General features: G+C 39.6%; 1 protein-coding gene across 8 annotated transcripts in view; it reads right to left on the reverse strand.

The window, feature by feature from the left end:
- Positions 1-379: 379 nt before the first annotated feature.
- Rfx3 (regulatory factor X3) overlaps positions 380-22,353 on the reverse strand; it is a 249,943-nt gene continuing 227,969 nt past the window's right edge. For 6 of the 8 annotated variants that reach the window (XM_021191879.2, XM_029544734.1, XM_021191903.2 and 3 more), the window contains 3 exons: positions 18,201-18,354; positions 2,943-2,985; positions 380-1,021 (listed from right to left, as the gene is read on the reverse strand). In XM_021191879.2, the coding sequence (XP_021047538.1) occupies positions 783-1,021; positions 2,943-2,985; positions 18,201-18,354 (436 nt within the window). In that variant the 3' untranslated portion in view covers positions 380-782. The remainder of the gene's footprint in view (positions 1,022-2,942; positions 2,986-18,200; positions 18,355-22,353) is intronic. The other 2 variants (XM_029544700.1, XM_029544718.1) reach the window with 1 other exon arrangement.

Here is a 22,353-nt window from a genome sequence, read left to right on the forward strand (position 1 = left end):
ACAGAATCAGTAGTCTTTAAACAGAGGAATTGGTACACAAATAATAGTTAAAAGTCAATGTCTAACGGAAGCTTGCATTGTTAACGTGGTTTAATAATTATGTACACAAATTATGTACATATTAGCATAATCTCTTGCAATTCTGTCATTTATCCTGAACTGATAAATGCACAGCTCAATTTTTTTCAGAGAAAAATAGATGACCTTCCCAACCCTCTACCACTATAATAAAAACGCTCTGTATTCTCTCCATACTCCAAAATGTTATCAAAATAGTGTCTTATGGTTCTGTCCAATGAAAAGCACCTTTCAGAAGCAAATTTGATGCATCTGCTGCCAAATGGGCATGCCTCCAGTGTAAATCAAAGAAATTCATTTCTTTTGATATTTCACAGAAGTGCATCTAATTAAAAAACTTACACATAAAAATCATACACCAAGACTAACAATCAACAATAAAATATTTTAAGCTACAAAATGTAAATTACTTTTTAATTATGAGAAAACAAAAACAATGACATTAAGTGTTGTAAAAATCCTTCTTGACACCTGAAACTAAGGGGGGGGGGGCTCTATTATTAAAAGGCAAATAATTTGTGTTAAAAAAAAAAAAAAAAGACCTGGAAAAATACATACACCCATTCCATTTCACAACTCCAAAAAGGTAATGTTCAGCACAGATAGACTTTTGACAACAGTCAACCTTCAGGCTTGTTAAAATTTCAGCTTAAGCCCAGTATCAATGGGGTCAGAGTAAGCTGGAAACATCTGCTTTCCTGCTGTTAGACTGCAGTGTAGGTGTTGCCTGTGGCGCTGCACTGCCTGATGGTCTGCGTACTCGTGACTATGTGCTCGCTGTGCAGGGGGTTCAGGAGGCTGGGCTGCACAGCGCTCTCCAGAACAGGCTGCATGCAGCCCACCGGGAACGCCTGGCTCAGCTCGGTTTTCTCTCTCTTGGCCTGAGGCTCTGAAGAATCATCCAGGTCTTCATCCATCTCACTTTCTACTTCGCTGCCTTCATCTGCACAAACAAATACCCGCAGGAGACAAAAGAGAAACAGACTTCATCAGCGCATGCTCTGTGTGCCGGGTCACTCTGAGACCTCCGTGCTCCCTCCCTATGGGAGGGCTCGTAGGCTTTCGTTTCGTGGGATTTTACATCCATCAGTGCCATAGAGAGAGAGTCACAATTCTTTTAGCTGTCTGGAAATTTATATAAAATTTCTGTATTAAATAATGGCATAATTTGTTGCATCATAAAATAGTCACTTGGGGTTGGGGGCACACACAAAAATTTACACGGACTATGTTCTTCCTTCACTGATTTACTGCAGATGAGCCTGAGCCATCCCACAGAGGAACTACTGTAGTATGACTTGTGATATAACTATTGTATAACAATTGCTGTACAGATAGCCAACACCAAATTGAATAAATTCTTAATTCATATGCTAAGAAAAAAGCTATAATAAAGTGGTAATGTGAGATTTAAAAATGGCACAAAGGACTTGTTTCTTGGCAGGATTAATACCATAAGTAATTGCAATTCATTCCTAGAAATTAAACATATAATACATTTACTTTTACTACCAAATTTTATTATATTATTATAGATATAACTCATTTTGTGGAAAAAGCACACAAAAACTTCACATTCCACTTGTAGCCTTGGGAAGCCCGAGGGTGAGGGGTAAACGGAACCAGCTGTGCCCCTCATCACCAGAAAGGTGATGGCAGATGACATGTTCTGGCCTCTGCTCTCCAAACAGAAACACCACCAAAATCATGTAGGGAGAAGTGGCAAGTAGGGCAGGGATGGTAAGAATGGAAGGAAGGTCCCTCTAACCACCCCGCTGCATTTGGAAATAGCCCTAAGAAAACAATGTGAACAAACACAAGAGTTCCAGATCTGTCTGACTCAGGTGCATCGTCTGAGTGCCAGGGATTCTTCAGATGGACAACCAAGCAACCTGTAAGGCAAGCACTTTTTCCAGTCTCTCAGGACAGCCAGTGAAAAGTCTACAGACATTTATGCTCCTGTTCCTGGATCCCACTGGAGTTTATGGAATCTGCTACACAAAAGCTACAATGAGCTACTCTTCAAATTGACCCTTTTGATTCCTCACTTTATGAAGAGGCTGGAGGTGAGTGATCACCTATTCATTTTTCTGAGGGTTATTATCACAATTATACAGGTTGTACCTTTGAAACAATAACATATGGGGGGAGTCTAACTTTCTAATTTTCCTGTTCAGATACTAAAAGGGAATTAAGCCAAGCACAATAATGACAGGCACGTTTCGGAGAGGGATGTCCCAAGAGAGATGATACAAATACGGCTTTCTAACGCAATGCTTCCTGCTGTCAGATAGAACGGGACACACTGGGAACCTTTGGGCACCACACTTGGGAAAACAGTGCTGTGTCTCCTCACAGACTCCCAAGCCCTTCCTTGGCCTGTTTCTCCAGAGGCTCTGGTTAGAATCTATGCCTCCTTCTCCACACACTACTGCGGATCCTGCTTTTTACTGTGAGCATCACCACTACCTCGGAGTTCTCTCTCCACTGCAAAGTTAGCTGACTACAGAGTAAGGTAAGGGGCTTTTTCCTGCCTGGACTAAAAACCTCTTGTCCAATTTTAGAATTTTGCTCCAGGATTCTGTCCATGGTCAATAATTTGTTATTTATATTGAGCTTCTGTCAAGAAGTTGAAAGAAGTCTGGGACTGCACTTAAATCCAGCTTTTTGCATTTAATACAGTTCACTGGAAGAAGACTTGAGGATGGAGGGAAGGAACAGCAGCATCAGGACAGACTCCACAGACAGTCGCAGCTCTCACATGGGGTCTGTTCCCTACGCCCAGAGGATCAGAGCGCTGCAGTTATGCTGTCTCCTCTCACAGGAGCTCAGTCAAAAAGCCCTTCAGAATTTTCAGTTCTTACCTTTATCCAGATTTCCAGGAGATACAGCATTTAAATCACCAAACTGCAAAATAATAGACATTTGTGTAATAGTTACTACTTGACAGAATAAAATAGTATTCTATCAGTCTGTGGTAAAAACACCATTCCATGACTTTTTAAAAGTGTGAACCGGTGACCATTTTGATCCCTAACTACACAGGTCACACAATTTTCCAATCAAATGTGTCAAATCTGACGTTTAAAATATGTCGCAATTGAGCTGTCTTCACCTCTTTGAGAAAGGATCACAATTTTCTTTGGCTTCCAGGCTCCGTTTTACTTTAATTTCAGTTCTGCAATGAAGAATCAGGACTGACTGCCCAGGATGATGGATGTGGTGAAATAAATGTAGAAAAGCCCCAGCCAAGCAGCCTATGTTAGGTCCTCTTCCCTACGCTCGGTCTGGCCGGTGAGCAGCGGCCCCTTCACCACTGCTGGAGCATGGTCTAGGAGTGGTGGGGCTCTCTCATCCGTGAGAGTGACAAATCTGGTGGGAGCTCACATTTACAAAAGCTGAGCCTTCTCTAAATTGATACTTTGGTGTACCAAGATACCAGGGTCCCACTTTTATGAAAGGAAAGGCACTTGCTAAAAACAATGTGAAAAAGTTCTCAACATCGTGGAACAATTAATAGCCATGGGCATTGGTGTTCCTTTCTACTTTGGTTCAATAGCTTGATGATAATTTAACAGCAAGAAAGTACATTTTGAGTCTCTCTGGGGGGAACAAAGATAGATATACTAAATAAAAAAGACTAGGGGAGGTACAAAGCTAATCCAAAAGAAGCAAAGTGCGACGCAGAGTCTCTGCTTTTAGAAAAGAGTCAACGGTATTTTTTTCAAAGTAGTTATTAGAAATTCAGATTTCTCAACAGACTTAAAAAGGATGAGACAGAAATTCTACTTACATTCAGAAGTTTGCTTATAAAGAGTTCCATGATAGTATATTTTTCATCTACAAGGTATGTCTATAAAGTAATAAAACTGATCTTATTTTGCAAACATGCACACATTGTTTCTTTTTCCACCTAAACAAACATTATGTTCCATAGTGGCTACCTTGGGAGCATATACATTTATTTGAAGGTCTGGGTTCTGGAATATTCTTCATTGACAGTCACTTCAGAGGAAGCTTATGCATCATTCCAGAAAGTTCATATGGCCATCTACATCCAATTATGAGTTGGTATTTTTATTTACTATACTTGGATGTGGACTTTCTTACTTGCTTATAAAGAGTTCCATGTTTAAATCAATTTCATCTTTGCCACAGTTTTGGATAGCTATAATACTATATTCTTTTACTCCCTATGGTTCTTAGTGCTGCAGAAGAAGATTAAGGGGAGGCACCCCACTCAGTGGCGAGGCCACTGTTAAGCAGCTTTCCTGGAATAAATGCATCGCTTTCCTAGGTGAGTGCTTCTAAGGGAAGAGGCCTTCCGGACAAGTAACTCCTCCTGCATTGGCTGGAGCTGGCCTCCCACTGCTTCACAGTTACATGTTTCTGGGCAACCAAACCACAGCTACTGTACTGTTGTTCTGAAGAGGATTCTGAGCACATGGGCCAGAACCTGATGCACAATTAAATAAAAATCACAATAAGCCATATATGAGTTTTCAATCACAGAATATAAAACAAGCAACAGATAGTCAAAGGGATTACTTACCCACCTTGGATCTTAGTTAAACATTTCGGACTATAAACAGAGAATGTTCAGAGCTGAGAATCATTATGTTATCTCTAACTGGCGGCACATTTGGATTTTCATTTAATAATTCTTAGAATCTAGTTCTTGAAACAAACTGACAGTTATAGCTCTAAGCACATCACTGCTTATAAAAAAAGGTAAGGACAGGCTGTGCATCCCTTATCTGAAGGCTTGGGGACACAAGGGTTTCAGATTTCAGAGATTCCAATGTTAAAATACTTGCAAATATATATTACAGGTTGGACCTATACAATTTATATAGCTAGCCTGATGGCAATCTTAAATAATATTTTTAATGTACCTGAGTTTTGACATCACATGAAGCCAGGGTGGTTGACTTGTAGTGTTATAGGGGCACTCAGAACCCCCAAATTTTGAAATACTATTAATTTTTGGAATAAGGTGGTTCAAATTATATTGCACTTGTTAATGGAAAAAAAATTCAAAGTTGATTGTTTCCAAAAACAAAGGTTTTCCTTAGAAAGTTTACGTTTAACTTGAAAGTGGTTGGTTATTTATAATGCTGGAAATAAAATAAAATAAAACACACACACACACACACACACACACACACACACACACACAATCTCTCACTCACATACAAGCTTTTCATGATTCCTGTGCTGAATAACGCACAGAGTAGCAGAGGCCCTGCCAAACACTATCTCTGGGATTAATGATGAAGTTCTACACACACAGCAAATGAAGACAGTACATGTGAAATCAAAGAATCCAATGAAGAAGAGGAGATGTTTTAAAAGCCCATGGAAAGATATTTTCTATGCATTTGACATGTGAGGACTATACATATGTATATGTACAGATAAATTGTAGGGGGAATGACCTTCGACCCTATTCAGTTGAGCTGGGTAAGTAAGATTCAGAGTCAGTTCATCTGTTCATTTTTTTAGATAAACATTTAGTGAGCACTTATCCGAACAACACCAGTCAGATAATCCGGGAACTACTCTCTCTCATGGAAGTAACTATAAGAAGTTGCTTCTGGTATGAAGGCTGGGTAGGCTCGCAGGAAAATGAGGCAGCCAAGGGACCTTAAGGAAGGTCTGAAGCCTGGGGCTGAAGAGAAAATGGAAATCAACTGTACAGGTTTAAGATCACAGAAGCAGTAGAAAGAACATGGGAGGTGGGGCTCTGAGAGCACAGATGAATGGAAAGCAGGCAGATGACAAGGACCTGTATTTGGCCAACAAAGAAGTCACACAAGAGAAAGAAGCAATGCAGGTGTGGATGGAAACTAACTAGGGAACTGACAAGAAAGCTTGGGGTTCTGGAAAGCCCTAGTTCCAGAAGTTTCCTATTGTAGAGAGGACTGGAGCAGAGAGGAGCCACTGCTCGTCTATGTGACATGTACAGACTGTATTGATTGCTGGTTCAGCATATGGTGTACTTTTTTCCAGGAAGGTCTTGCCTCATGGGTCACTTTCTCCATACATTTTAAGAAGTCTCTCCCTGACATCCACCTAAAGTACCTCATCCCCAGGGCTCCCAGTAACTGCTCCACCATGTGCTTCCCATGGCTGTCTGCAGGAACCTGCAGTGCTGACTTCATTCATTAATTCATTTAATGTGTGTTTCATAACTATAATACAGGTGACCCTGCATGAGGACTTTGTCACTAATGCACTCCAAATCTCCTCGAAGTGCTCAACACACTCAGTGAGGAATAAACACGTGCTTATCAAACATATGCACTGACTCCTTCATTTCAGCCTCACAAACCAAACCAAACCAAACCAAACCAAACTACCTCTGTGTCAAGACAGAGAAACTATTCTCTAGCTATGGAAACCAGTGATTTGATTGGCCTAACATCATAGCAAATATGTGGAATTACATTAGGTCAGGCATGTCCATCTTAATGTTATGAAGAAGAAACAGATTTTGGGAGTGGGAAAGTGAGAGGGATATAGAAATTTCACCTTTTAGTAAGGAATATAAATATGTAAATTAAGGGATTTAAAAACACTTTTGTAGAAAATGTCTGGCATTCAGTACATGGGAATTAAAATTCTGTCAGCCAGATATACAGGAAATATTGTAAGGTCAGACGTAGACTGCGTTACAGACCAGGCATGGTATGGACGACATGCAGACTTGCTCTGTTGTTTTTGAGGAAAAAGACTTCTTTTCTGAGAAACTACTTCTTGTAAACCCTAACCAGAGGCCACAATACTGGATTCTCCTGAAAGGTCTAGAAGCCCAAGAGGATATACAATTGCTCTAGCTTGTGGCCCCCTGAGGGACTGTAAGTTCACGGTGATACCATCAATGGCTATGAAGTGAGTGGGAAATTGCACATGGCCAGGGCACCTCTTCAGTTGGTCTCCAAGAGGCCTAGGGATGAGCCTGATGGAGACCAAGCAGTTGAGAAGTAGTTCTTGCCTGGATGCAGAGGTTTCGTGTGCCTAAGAAGTTCATTAGGATCACAGAAGTGAAAACTCTCAGTGTGATGCTAGGAAGTCAGTCTGGTGAACGAAGAAGAAGCTAAAATTGAGAATGTTAAAATGTGTGGGCTAAAAGACCAGAACACCCTTAAATTCTTCATCTCAATGAAGGCCTAGAGAGCAATTCTAACATTAAAGCCATATTATAAGGGATAGGATAGCCTGGTTTATTAGCAATCCTCTCTGCCCCCCATGATTGGATGAGGGCTACACTGTATAGCAGACACAGTCAGATGCCAAGTTGCTGGCATGGAAAGGACTACAGGCCATGTATATGGCAGAAACCACAATAAATGTTATCACACCCTTGTGAGCATTCCTACCAACCCTGATTACCAGCAGCTGATAAGCCATAGTGATTAAAAACTCAACTGCAAAAGCCTACTCCTCTACAAGGGTCAATTACTGCAGGGGTAGTCTACAGACTCAGGACGAAGGGGATGCTGGTCTTATAGTGTAGGCTGGTGCTGGAAGGAGCTACAACTTCACATACACCTATGTGGGAAGACATGTGGATGTATACATATAGGTATGTATTTTGCTAGTTACTGCTGACCAAGATCCTTAAGTTCTAATAGGCACCAAAAAGCACATTAATTCTCATTCTCTCATATTCTCCTCTCTCTCATTTTGTTGTTGTTATCTTCAGATCTAATTTACTTTTGTTTTTAAGACAGGGTCTCCTCTCTCTATAGTCCTGGCTGTCCTGGAACTCACTACTTAGCTGGCCTCGAGCTCAGAGTCTGCCTGCCTCTGCCTCCTGAGTTCTAGGATTAAAGGCGTGTGCCAATGCACCCACAGAACTATACATTTCTCTTAACATGGTTTCTATTTGCTCATTTGTCCTTTTGTTCATCTTGAGAGAGGAGCTCATGTAGCCCAGTTTAGCCTTGAACTCTCTATTTATCTGAAGCTGGCCTAGAACATCCTGCTTCCTGCCTCCACGAGGAGTGCTGAGATTACAGACATGCAGTACAATGGCATTTAGTTTACATAAGGTTCATACAGACTCTCCCCTTACTGCTGCCATTTTATATGCACTTAGAAAGCATTTCGATCATTCCTCTTAGTTAACTTTGAATTCGAGCCTGGCTATGACTATCTAGACTTAATTATATCAATGCCCTTCCCCAACACTGACATTTTCTTTCTAATTGACTTATTTCTCTATTCTATTTTGTTGGTTGTGTTTTTCAAAATCACTGAATTAATTTGTCTCTGATTATCACTTTGGCTATATACCAAAGAATGCTGCTAGATTCTTTATAATTCTATGGATTATTTGATTCAGTATTCAAAAACTGTGGGCTATTTTTCTGTCACAAGACAGTATTATTAGTGCCTGCATTATGTATTGTTATCTTTTCTGTTTATTTTAGTGCCCGAGTTCACCTTTGTTGTGATGGTCTAATTATACAAATTATTGCTTGAGATTATAAATACACAATCAATTAAAAAATCTAAATCTTAATAAAAGGCAATCCAATACAATCTTGGGCAATGCACAGAATTTCAATATTAATAAACTAATGCAAAGGGAAGGGAATGGAACTAAGATCAAATACTTACTATGTGTCTGTCTGTCTGTCTATCTACCCTGTCTACATCATACTGCCAGCAACTGGGCCTCTGGGGGGGCTCTAACACTGCAGACCTCACAACATCACAGCGTGGTGCTAACACAAGTGAGCTTCCCAAGGTCTTTCTTTGTTGCTGCAATGGTGATGCAGCTTGGGACTTGTGAAAGAGCCTGGAGGACAAGGCTGTATCCTGCTCTTACTGTATGACTTCACCTTCAGTTCACCTGACTTAACCCTCACAATAGTACTAGAAATAGTCTTTAGGTTTATTTTGATGATGACAGAACTAAGACTCAAGCAAGAATAAATGTAGCGTTTTAACTATGCAATTTAAATTAAAGTGGTAAGTGGAGCAGGACAAGGAAACACAAGCTATAGACCAGCATGGCTGCATTTAAATCACAATTCTGCCATTATAAGCCAATTACACTCGTCAAGGGCCCGACTTTCTTCTCTGAATTAGACAGGGTTATCATCACAATTAAATATGTGCATTTGTCAAACAACATAGAACAGAGACAAAACCAGAATGTCTTCACACTCAGTTTCCCAACACTGTGGATAGAACCCTAAAATTTTGTTCTGTAATCTTTAGAGGATGATTTCAAGCTGAATATCTCTCAGTTGAAGAGGCTGTAGAAATCCGACCTAGCCTGTTAGACTTTGGCTAGAAGTTGCTGAACTGTACACTCTATGTAGGACTGGGGCTGGAACTGATGGTTTTACACTGATTAATAACTTTATGAAGGAAACAAACACCCTGAGAAGGCCGGGCCTACACATGGACACAGCACACATATGCAGTGTTTTCAGAGAAGACAGAGCAACTAGAAATGGTGGGCGGCTCAGATGAGTTTGGCCAATTGCTTCTTCTTCCACTCTGAGAAGTGAGGAAAGAAATATGGCCCTTTAAACCTTCCCACATAGACGTAGGGAAACTGTTCACAGGCAGATTTAGAACTTGCGGAGCCACAGTCTTTTAACACTCTGTTACTGGCTTGAATTTTGAGCACTCTAGAGTCTGTAAGTCACATGAAGGTCAGCAATGCTTTATGTTTGGTTAACTAAGGTTAAGGTCAAGTAGTGGTAACTATTTCAGATGATTTTCATTGAGGAGAAATGGGTCTTAAATTTTGAATTTTAAGGTGTTCTGAGCATTATTTTTCTTAAATATCTACCAAATGAGAACCCTCTTGCAGTTAGCATTGGTACAGGGTTTTGCAACTGAGACAGGGGAGTTGTAGACTTACAGTAATTTTCAACTTTATTCTGCAGGAAATACTCATGTTTATTGGGGAAGTATTGGGTTCTTTGGATGCTTTCTCCTATACGCATGCCTTTCTATATAGGAGTTGTCACTGAAACTGACAAAAAGACAAAGATTTATGTCACTTTCCTCCATACCATGGCAGCTCTCATTGCTAATGCTCTTTGAGGCTGGCCTGGGGCGGTGGCAACATGCCTATATATCCCCACACGCTGCAGCATACTTAACCTACAACTCTAACTGTCCATGCTCTTCTTTCCCTGGGGATATAGTAGCAGACATATCTTCACAATGTTTCAAACCTCTAAAAACCAGTCACTAGCGAGCGTGTGCTTAGTGGGGTGCAAGGCAATTCAGGCCACAGCTGCTTTGGAAAGGATAGTTTCAAATGTAGGAATGTTGACCACTGTCACCAGGCCAAAGCCAGAGCAGGGAGCAGTCCCTGTCCTGAGCCCACTTGAGAGCCCTGCTTTGCCTTTCCCTGGGGTATTCCTCAGGTGGAGGTTGCTCTTTAGAGCTTGGTTCCCTTCTACAATCTACCTTGCTACCATACTGCTGTTTTCTGTAATCTCAAAATTTCCTGCCCAATGGCTCTGAGTTACTTCTCAGGTCTATGCAAACCTCTTCAGACATTGGGGTGGGTGTGTAACCAACTCATTTGCAAGGTGCAGAAAAATCCTGAACATTAGCCTGAGGGGTTCACACATGGTAAAATGGGAAGAGTGAAATAGAAGAGAGGTATGTAAGGGCAGAGGCTGGCTGCATCTGTGTCTCTATTTCCTGGCATGAACATTGGAAGAGATGGGACATTAAATATAAGCCATATGTTCTTAGTTATCAAGCTATATCTATTAAAAGTACAAAGATGGAACAGATTTTTACAGTTGGTTCAAAATGTATGAAATACTTAGACACATGATGCCCCTGGTCCTGCAAATGTTAGGTGGAGACTGGAAGAACATGCTTTATGCAAATAAAAAACTATGTACAGAAGAGAAAGAAAGCCTGCTCTTGAACTGATTAGTTCCCACTGAGATCATATATAAAATCTAATAGCAAAGAATAGCCTTAATTTATTACAGGAGAGAAGGAGTGTAGATTGATTATAACCAGCTGTCTGAGGTTAGTGATTTATTGCTGTGAAGAGAGACCACAACCATGGCAACTCTTATAAAGGAAAACATTTAATTGGAGTTGCTTACAGTCCAGAAGTTTAGTCCATTATCATCATGTCAGGAAATATGGTGGCTTGTAGGCAGACAAGGTGCTGGACAAGAAGCTGAGAGTTCTACATTTGGATTCACAGTTGACAGGAAGAGAGAGTGACACTGGGCCTGGCTTGAGCTTCTGAAACCTCAACACCTCAGTGACACACTTCCTCCAACAAGGCCACATCCACTCCAAGACCATACCCACTCCAACAAAGCCACATATCCTAATCCATTCAAATAATGCCTCTCCCTAAGAGCCTAAGGGGACAATTTTTATTCAAACCACCATACCAGCAGTGATTACCTGGAGAGACAATGAGATTGAGGGGTGGAAACATGTTCTCTTCAAGATAAATATGAGTTAGGTTTATAGAGCTTACACTATTTTCAGTCATGGCCCATATTTTTGTTGAGAACATCTTTCCTGACACTTATATTGCTGTATTTTAGTAAAACAATGACATAATGTAGTTTCCTTAAGAAAATAACTTTCCTACTTTAAATCAGACACACATCTGTAATATCAGCACTGAGAGGGCTGGGGAAGGAGGATTGCAATGAACTGGAGGCCAACATGAATTACAAAGCAAGTTCCTGTCACAAAACGGAAGAAATAAACAACACAAAGACCTTTCCCACTTTGAACAACGTAGTTTACCACCACCTTCATAACAACAAAGAACTACAGTACAATAGACACTCCTTAGGGTCCCTTGGGGTAGGTAGGCTCAGGATCATGGAGTATGGTACACACGTCAGTAGGTGGCGCTGTGATGTGTAATCTGTGGCTATGTCTTTGCCTTGTGGTATGTATCCAAGAAGCCAGCAGTCAAAATTTCTAAAGGACCCAGTGACAGGCACTGCTGAAGAGGACTATGTGCTGACGAGTCACCCAGGTCCTCAGTGACTATTTCAGTTGTTCAAGTGTTTTAAACAATCTTGAATTTCTAGTTTTGCTCTTTTCCACACTTGAGCAATTTAGGCTTAAACATTTAAGCAAGAACCTAACACCTTGGAGAGGGTCTCTGAAATATTCTAGAAGAAGGCCCACTTGACCTGGGAACTTTATTGAGTAAACACATCTTATATATGACCCACGAGAACCAATGAGCAGTTTTGTAAGTTGGCAGTCTGTCCTCTCATCATTTGTTTCTCCCTGAATGACTATTTTTCAGTATTTATTGTTGGATACTCTCTACTCCCATAGAGGAAGGACAGAGAGGTTGTAGGTACGAGCCAGCAGGAAAGGAGAGGAAACACAGGAAGTGGGCTGTAGGCAGGGATCCTGAGGGTAGGGTTTGGACTCATAATACAATCAAGATCAAGTCCTTCTCTTGTGCTGTAATAAGCAGGCAATTTTCTCATATGCAAAGAGAAAAGGAACAGAAAGAAGCTGGAGAAAAGTAGGAAACACTGGAAGGGTTTCAAACTGCCAATCCTAGGAATCGAGTAGATGGAGGGACACAAGAAGGGCTTTTTCACAGCTCCTCCAGGGTGTCAGACTCAGTGTTTACTTCTAGATCATCTGAACTAATATAGAAAAGCAAACCTAGAGCTGAAATCAAACTACAGGTTCTGAAAAAAAAAAAAACAAACCATCATTTAGGACTGGAGTGTGTGTGGTGGAACAGGGCATGAAGGAGCTGAAGGGTATAATTTGTTGTTTTCTAATACAGTTTCCAATAGCAAATTTCTTAAGTTATATCGCATTTAGTTTGCATATTCTAAATAACTTAGAAAAATGGAAAGACAGGGCAGGAGGACGATCAAGAGGCATCCATGAAAACCCAAGGAGGAAGCTCTAGAGCAAAAGGATCCAATGGTACATACTAGGGATCTGGTACACAGGCTATCGGAGAGAATGGGCATGCACTCGCATTTGTGTCTGGGTGATATGTTTGAGGTATTATGTATGGCATAGATACAAGGTTAATAACATAGTCCCTATTTGGAAAATATATGCAAGTGATTTTTATGATGATAAAGACAAGTGTGGATTACCAGCAGTGGTCACTGAGATGGAAACATTTTGTTCAGTTAGCTTTTAGCACTTGCCATTTCTGATGGGCGACTTTCACTCTCGCTGACCTTAGTGGTGACAGCTGACACCAATGCATCTTTTGCAAGGTTTGGGGTAATAATAAATGTGAACTCAGAACACCTAGCAAAGTGACAGGATATGACTTCAACTAAAATGTTATCAAGTTATGGTAAGCTCTATATAAATGACAGCGTAGATTTTGAAAAGTACTCCATACATCTTAAGTTACTGCTATACAAACAGTTTTTATTCCCTGTAAAAACCTCAACTTGTAATACAAGTCCTGCTTTTACAATATGCTTTAAAGTAAGTCTGCCACCCCCCCCCCCCCAGGCAGAGCTCCAGTGTACACCCGCCAGGTCCTGTTCACTGACACTGACTGCCCTTGGCTGATGTTAGGTTAGGTTCCCATGCTCTGTGCTTGGCTTCTCTGAAAGGGAACCCTCTGCCCACACTTTCTCTAAAGACTGTCTGCTGAATTCTTACTCTTTCTCTTTGGTTTTTAGGTTGTTGTTTTTTTTTTTTTAACCCCTCCCTTTCATTCTGAATATATATTAACTTCAATGAATCTGGAAAATATTTTCCCCAGATGGTATTATTAGGTAGGTTATTTTCCATATTTGTGTTTAGAACTAAACAATTAAGAGGATCATTTTGTTTTTACTCTTAGATTTTGAATCAAGATTTTTTTTTGAATCAGGATTTTATGACTATAATACAGGCTACCCTCAAACTTACAATCCTTTGCCTCATGCTTGAAAAGCCCACACTCCAGGTTTGTGGTGCGCTGTGCCTCGGTCATCTTTTTTTTTTTTCCTTTTGAAACACTGGCTACTGAGAAGGTTTGAAACTAGTAATATGTGGGTATAGTCATGATAAAAATAATTACAATATAATTAATTTTAAATATACAATATAAAATGCCTGTCATGGAGAATCATTTTATGAAGCAACCTGAACTGTACATATTCAGTGAATGTTACCAAACTGTGCATTTATGATGTAAGACATACACACCACAGACTTCTGAACAGATTCTAAATAGCCACATTATTTTTAAAAGGGTTTTTTTTTTTTCTCAATTTGCCCTGTCAGGGTACTTTATGGTTTTTGAAATTTTCATTTACCAGGTGTAACAGGTGTGCGACAGGTGTAACTTGTCTATCTTAAGCCTACAAGTAAAACTTCACCACTGCCAGAGAGCTTATGGGCACACTTAAAATACTTATATAAACATGTGAAAATTGCATAAATTCTGGCTGTAAATAAACCCTGTTTTCTATCATGTAGGCAAACCAAACCAAACCAATCAGGAGTATTTCATTTTTCATCTCAATATTATTTCCTTGAAAAAGCCTTATATGGCCTTCCCAGGCAAGAGTAACTGTCCCTTGCTTCAAGCTCCTAATCTTCTGAACCCTCTCTTTGTAGCACTGAATATGTAGCTATGTAGTTACAGAGTACTCAATACATATTTATGTAGAGGAATTTTAATCCAGCAACAAGGCTGCACTGGCCAGGGATCACAACCAAAGGTCTGTGTGATCTGGCTGGAATGCAGACACGGCACACACCTTTAATCCCTTTGGCTGGAATAAAGACACACCATTAGTGCAAACCATTAAGGTATATTAGTTTGTAGAAGGAAGCGGCCATGTATGAAAGTGACCTCTAATTGAGGTACAAAGTGATGATTAGAGAAATACTTGATAGGATAGTCAGAGATAGGATATGATCAACTCTCACAAGACAGTTCATACAGTATAGGAAAGAGAAGTTATTTAAGAGAAGTTCAGTCTGAGAAAGGCTGTTAGTTGCAAGTCAGTGCAGTGGATTTGGGGTCGTTTTCATGCAGTTCAGTGCAGGTCAGCAGAGGCAGCTGAGGCCAGAGGATAAGAAGCCAGAAGATTTAGAACCATTGCCAAAGTTATTTTGAGGCCAAACAGTGAGAAGCTGAGAGAAGCCAGTTTGAATCAGTCAGCTTGGAAGATCCGATTGTATGGAGGCTAAAAGCTTCCAAGCCTAGGCCTAGGGATAGTTAGAACAGAGAAAGAAATGCACTAGGCTTAGCCTAAGCCATGTATTCATACAGCTTTGGTATAGCTCTCATCTCATTCCATCATCAGAGGAAATAAAAGCAACCTTTACATATGTATCTCCATTGCAATGAAAATTCCTTGAAGACAGAGTCAAAATTCATTTTGTTTACTGTCATATCTAATCATATCAGAGTTGTTAACTAATGAGTCAACTAATTTTAGAGACAAAAGTCTGGTTCTCAACACATGGAAACATGGATGGTCCCAAATTCAGTTCTTTTGACTCAAAAGTTCTGTGTTACTTAACTTTTCAGCCATCCCGTCTTCAATTATACAAACCACACAGAGAAGCATGCAGTTATCATTGTGTAAGCTTTAAAACAAAAAGTAAAAGTCCACACTTAAGAGAATAGGATCTCATTAGAGATGGCTGTGAGCCAACAAATGGTTGCTGGGAGCTGAACTCAGGACCTCTGGAAGAGCAGTCAGTGCTCTTAACCACTGAGCCATCTCTCCCACCCTCCTCCCTCTCCCTTTCTCTTCCCTCTCCACACCCCCCTCACCCCCCCTCTCTCTCTACACACACACACACACACACACACACACACACACACACACACACACACACACACTCATTCATTGACACAATACTCATGCAGTAGAGACTGGTTCCTTAAACTTGATATGTGGATCAGGCTGGCCTTGATTCTGTGCTCTCCCTGCCTCTATTCCCCAAGTGCCGGGGTTACTGGCATGCATGCTCCACCATGTATAGCAGATCTTTGGGAAGAGAAATTACAGAGGGCAAAGAGAGGGTAAGTTTAGGAAAATATATGAGAAGAACATGAAGTAGCTGGTGACCAGGGGGTGGAAGGAGTGGATGGTGGTGGGAGGTGGCAACTTTCTGTTTCTTGACAATCCATCTCCTTTCCACAGATACAAAGTAATTTTAGATAAGATAGTAGGATTAAGGCCCAAACTCTATGCTAGCTGAATAGCCTCTGAAGTATAGTGCTGGGGGGGTTTAATGGAGAAAACGGCCTTGGCTTGCTCTATAGACTGAATGTTGAATTAATGTAGATACTAAAAAAGGATTTTCTTACAAACTGCATAAGCATACAGACTAGGATTACATTTAGAGCCCTGATTTTACAGAAGCTAATTTACATCTTATTGTTGCACCCATATTTTATTAATATATCTTTGCATTGTGCTGTAATTTATCTTATTCATTTGTAGCCTATTCATGTAGCTAAGAGTGTCTATTACAATGATTATGTGCCAATGCTGACAGTGTGTCTCCCTTGAATTCTGTAGAGCACCTACTGGCTGCAGGTTCATGTGAAGAGGTAGCTAACCCTTCAGCAAGATGGGCTCATACATTTGTTCTTTAGAGACACAAGGGAAGCAAAGACCATGCAGGAGGAGCCACATGGTGACAATAAGAATCCCTGTTCTCATTATCTTGTTCATTTTGGTAAAGATCCAGTGAACAAGATGTGTAGCAAAATGTTAAATGCACTAAAAGACAGATCTATTCAGAAGTGTTGACCCCTGAGATAAGAAATCTTTCATTCCAAATGGGCATCTTGTAAGAAGATATCTATAGAGCTAAAGTAAAGATAGCCGAATTTAAAAAACATCCAAATTATTTGGTCTATTATTTAAAAGCTATAGCATTTCTTGTTCCATCTTACATATATCTATTCAGCATCATTTAGACAATCATGCAAAGATGTATAAATCATGAAATTGTAAAGGATGCTATCTTTAAAATGGGAAAGATGACTATTAAAAATGTTAGAAATACTGGACATTTAGGACTAGAGAGATAGCTCAGCCATTAAGGACAATGAGCTGCTCTTCCAGAGGACCTGGGCTCACCCCAGCACCCACACAGTAGCTCTCAGCTGTCTACAGCACCAGCCTTAGGGGATATGGCATGGCATCCTATTTGGCTTCCCTGGGCACCAGGCATATACATGGTACACAGACATACACAGATAAAGCACTCATACACTTACAAAATTTTAAAAAGGACTGTTTGACATACAGCTTACTCTAACTCAATGTAATAAAATGAGCCAGAGCTGAATTATTTCAGCTTTTGCCCAATATATTAACAAATTCTTATTCATGTTCTTGTAAGAATCATTGCTTTCTGACAGAGTGTTGATAAGCCATTTTTATTATTACCTAGAAATTCTAGAAACAGCGTTAGTGATCAAGAGCATGGGCTTGAAACGTCAGATCATGTGTTCAGCAAAATGTATCTAGTGTTTACTAGCCATAGAACCACTGAGCACCCTGTACCAGTGTTTACTGCACTAATCTTAGGTGCACACTGATAAAAGTGGGGAAAAGAATCATTTAACTTCAGAGGACTGTAATACATTGCTAAGTGCTTTATTATAGACATGAAAAGCAAAATAGAACACACACACACACACACATACAAAAGATTAGAACCATGCTTGCAACACAGTAAGACTTGTCAGTCATCATTACCATCATCATAAGTGTTCTGAAGCAAACCCAATTCATTTCCTTCTTGAAGGCTAGGAAAGAGCCTACAAAATATAGACTTAACTCTTGTTTTGGGGGGTGGGGGTGGGGGTGGGGGTTAGCTTTTACATAGACATTGGTCTTCATCTCCTATCAATAGTCTTTCTTTCTTTCTTTCTTTCTTTCTTTCTTTCTTTCTTTCTTTCTTTCTTTCTTTCTTTCTTTCTTTCTTTCTAGTTTTTTTTAATGTCTTGTGTTTCTCAAAGTTTTATTTGTTTTGTTGTTTTTATTGTGGGTGCATGTAATGGATCAAAACATTCCACTGACATGATAGAATCTTCAACCTTAAAATTCTGTGATTGAAACCACACACACAATCAGTCCCTTGTAGACTGAAACTGCCCATGAAGGCCCTCTTACCTCGCCCATCACTGCTATCGGTGTCTCTCCTGTCACTTGAGCAACACGATGCTCTACTAAGTAGAACATGTACTCATCATAGAGTAGCCGGATCAGGTGAAAGGAGCCAAAGCTAGCAGCGCTTCGCAAGGTTAGGTCCCGGATAACCATGGAGCTGTTCAAGGGAAAGGCCAGAGAGGAAGCCACCATTAGTGACCATGGTTACAGTTCGATGTGTTAGTACTTTTGAAAGCAGTTAAGTTAGGAGACTAAATGAAAGCATAGGCTTTTATAGTATAAAACCTGTGACAGAACAATTTCATTGTTGAAAGCAGTTGGCTCAACTCATTCCAGTGGTGAGAAAGAGGTCCTGCTCTCTAAGACTTGACCCTGATCTTCTAGACCTTTCCTCATACTGCCATGTCTGCCCCTTCTGTTGTACTTACAGGTGGATGAGAGCTGAATAGAAACAATTCTGAAAGCTTGAACAATCATCCCTGGTATAAGAAAAATTAACTCAAAGTGAACATTTGATTGATGATGTTTGACATTTGTCATTGCTAAATGACAATGATCCATAGAATGAACTTTGTGCCATGTTCCATATAAAAATACTAGCCGTTCCCTGAAGCCATCAGTCTCATTGGAGTTATGTGGCAAGTACTAACTCTAATTTCTCGGTGATTTTCATTTAAATTAAGGTGATTTGACCCCCACTAGAGACAGGAAGTAGAGATGACTTAAGAAAGTATTAAATCGGCCACGCATGGTGGCGCACCCCTTTAATCCCAGCCCTCAGGAGGCAGAGGCAAGCAGATTTCTGAGTTCGAGGCCAGCCTGCTCTACAAAGTGAGTTCCAGGACAGCCAGGGCTATACAGAGAAACTCTGTCTCAAAAAAACAAAACAAAACTTATTAAATCTTAAAGCATGAATTTTTGATATATATTATAGAAATATGAGCTATATTGATAGAATGATAACAATAAACTCCTTTACATTAAAATACAAATAAGTCCAAATAAAACTGTAACTTTACCAAAATGTATCAACTAATAAGCTTGTTTCATACTTCAAATATATATATATATATATATATATATATATATATATATATATATATATGGTGTCTGTGACTCACAGTAAGAATAATGTATGTATTTATGCAGTTTTATATCAGTTTTTACTCAGTTGCCTTTTTCTGAGGATTTTTCTTGGGGGGAGGCTAAAACTGTCATATTCTCAAGAGAAAGATGCAAAATGTCATAAATTAAAGCCTTATTTTATAATAACCAATTATAAAATTCCAGGCAAATAAAAGAATAACAAGTAGGCTTTTTAAACTTTTGTTTTCAGCTTCATTTTTCAACCTTTTAAAACCACAGGTTTTAAATCTATCAGATTCCTTATGTGCATGCTGGCAAGTGACAGAACATGAGCTGACATCTGAGGGCAGAAGCTTCGGGTTCTGATGCTGGCTCTTTGCTATTTGACTCTTAACCTCAAATAAGCAATTTCCCTGAGATTGTTTTCTCTAGGGAAAGTGAAAGTAGTATTTTTAGTCTTAACTAACTTACAGTTATTTCAAGGATAAAATGAATTAAAGAATATGAAACAACTTATGAGTAAATAGAATAAATTTATTATAATACAGGTCCAAAAGTGTTATTTATAATTTATGAAAGACTCAAGACTTCTTATTTATTTTTTAATCACTGTAAAAACAGAAGAAGAGGTAAAGCTATTCAGCTACCTAAACTCATTTATAGTATGCCTTAAGACAACAAACAAACAAGCCAGGATCTCACAATTTAGCCCAGGCTGGCCCACATCTCATTATGTAGCTTGGATTGACATCTCCATCAATCTTTTTGTCTCAGCCTCCTGTCTAGGAGGTTACAGGCAGCCTTTGTAGTCTTGTTTACAACCACATAGTCATGTTTAAGGCTTTTAAGTTGGTCTGAGTGTCAAATGAAGCAGCACATAACAGTTAGTTCCTCTTATCTACAGTTTTGATTTTCTTGGCAGTTTCAGTCACTGTAAATATGAAATGCAAATTCTAGAAATAATCAACAACTTTCATCCCACATGTTCTTCTGCAGAGTGTGATGAAATCTGCTCTCTGGCCCCCACCACATGGGAAGCAGCTCTTATTGCCCAGTAAGTCCAAGTTGTATAATGGCTCCAGAGTACAAGAACAGTGACATCAACAAGTCAGTCTACCACATTACTGCAAAATGGCTCTTTAACATAAGAAGCTTAAAACGGAGGTTGTTAACTTTTGAGGAAAACAATATTGACTGCTGAGATGAGAATGACAGTAAGAATGAATCTTCTGTCTGTGCAATTGAGAGAAAGGGAAATAAATAAGTGCTAGGTTTGCTGTCATACTTCAAGCTGCAAAGGTTATAGTCACAGCATGCATGAGCAGGTACCCCTTAGGTTGAGTAATATTGGTGGTTTCAAGCACCTGCCCTAGGCTACAGCCTCATGGATAAGGTGGAGAACACTCCTGTATGACTGAGCATCCACGACATGAACATGCCCATGGCAATGTTAGTGCCTCGGGCTAATAGTAATGGAAAGGCCTTCCTTGTCTTGGATTCAGGGTAATGGCAAGGCTTCCTAGGTCAGACTCAGGAGAATGGCAAGGCTCTTCTATAGTCTGAATACAAATGTTGGCTAACTATTGAGCTTCAGCTAAAAACAGTATTTGCAAAGAGTACTAACCACAGCTCCCGCATCCCAGGGAACTTTATGTTCATGGCTCCCTGAGACTCCTCCACTTCAGAGACCCTTTCCTTCCTCCATGATATGATATGTATAATAAATATGCGGAGTATCTGAGCTACTGGTGTATCTACAGCTAAGTGTACGGTCTATCCAACTACATACTTCAATTATGCTGTTTTTTCTTAATCTCCCATGCCTCACAGTAAGGCTTCCAGGATCCAGCCATGCAGGCAAGGGCATCTAACATATGTGGGAGCTTAACAAAACTTGTCATTAATAGAGTACAGCATATACTAGAGTTAATGCTATATTCATTACAATACACAGTTGCAGGCAATGGTTTCTATGTGTCAATAAAATACCATAAACCTCCTTAAATATTTATAACTAATGCATAAATGTATTCTTACAAATGGAAGAATATTTCATGTGCCAATGATACATTATCTTCCACTTGTCAAATAATTTACATGAATGTAACATAGTAATTTTTTGAAAGAAAATACTTTTTCTATGAGAAAAAATTAAAGCAGAGAATTTTCTGCATACAAAAACGAAAACAATGTAACATAATGATTAAATATCAAATAACACTGAACTCAATGTCAGTAATCTTGAAAGGAATCCAAGAGTTGAGTATTCAGTTACAACTCCAACCATGTTGCTGAATAAAGACAGATATGCCTAGGGATGACAAGTGGCTAACAAAGACACAAACACAAGACAAATATTATTCAAAAGTAAACATATACAGGTTAAAGAGAACACCTGTTGTCTACTGCACTGTGAGATTGGAGATTAGAGAGGGACTGAAAAAAACTACTGCGTCTACAAGTATTCCTGAGGCTTCTGTAGAAGGAACATGACAGTAGTTATCAAACTGTCAACCCACTGACCTCTGTAATTCTAATTCTAAAAGTTTAGACATTGAGCAAAGTTAGTTTTGACTGCAGCAACCCCTGAGCTTGCCCCCAACTATGAATGCTTGAATGATCTTCACTGTAGTCACTAGGAAAGGCCTTTTGCCTTATTCATAAAACACAGAAGAAAAGAAATAGTACACATCAAATTTGCATTTCTGGATTTTCCAAAGTCAATGTTGGCCATTTTGAAGTAGTTTAAGTAGGCAGCCCTTGATGGAGCAGAGTATGAGCTGGGAGCAGGCTCCTTGTCAGGCTGTTTCTATGGCTATGCACATAGATGTGAAGCCAGTTTTTGAAATTACTAAGTTAAGTATCAGATTTCTAAACATGAAGGGACTGTATATATGGCTGTCAAATTTATTATATCCTCTGTGAATTTATAATTTTAATTACAATGCTAAAACATAAAAACCCTTTCCAGGTGTTCCTCAACCATTCGATATTCCTCAGTTGAGAGTTCTTTATTTAGCTCTGTACCCCATTTTTTAATGGGTTTATTTGAGTTTTTGGAGTCCAGTTT

The sequence above is a fragment of the Mus pahari genome, chromosome 1 (assembly GCF_900095145.1).
Source record: "Mus pahari chromosome 1, PAHARI_EIJ_v1.1, whole genome shotgun sequence".
Classification (NCBI taxonomy): domain Eukaryota; kingdom Metazoa; phylum Chordata; class Mammalia; order Rodentia; family Muridae; genus Mus; species Mus pahari.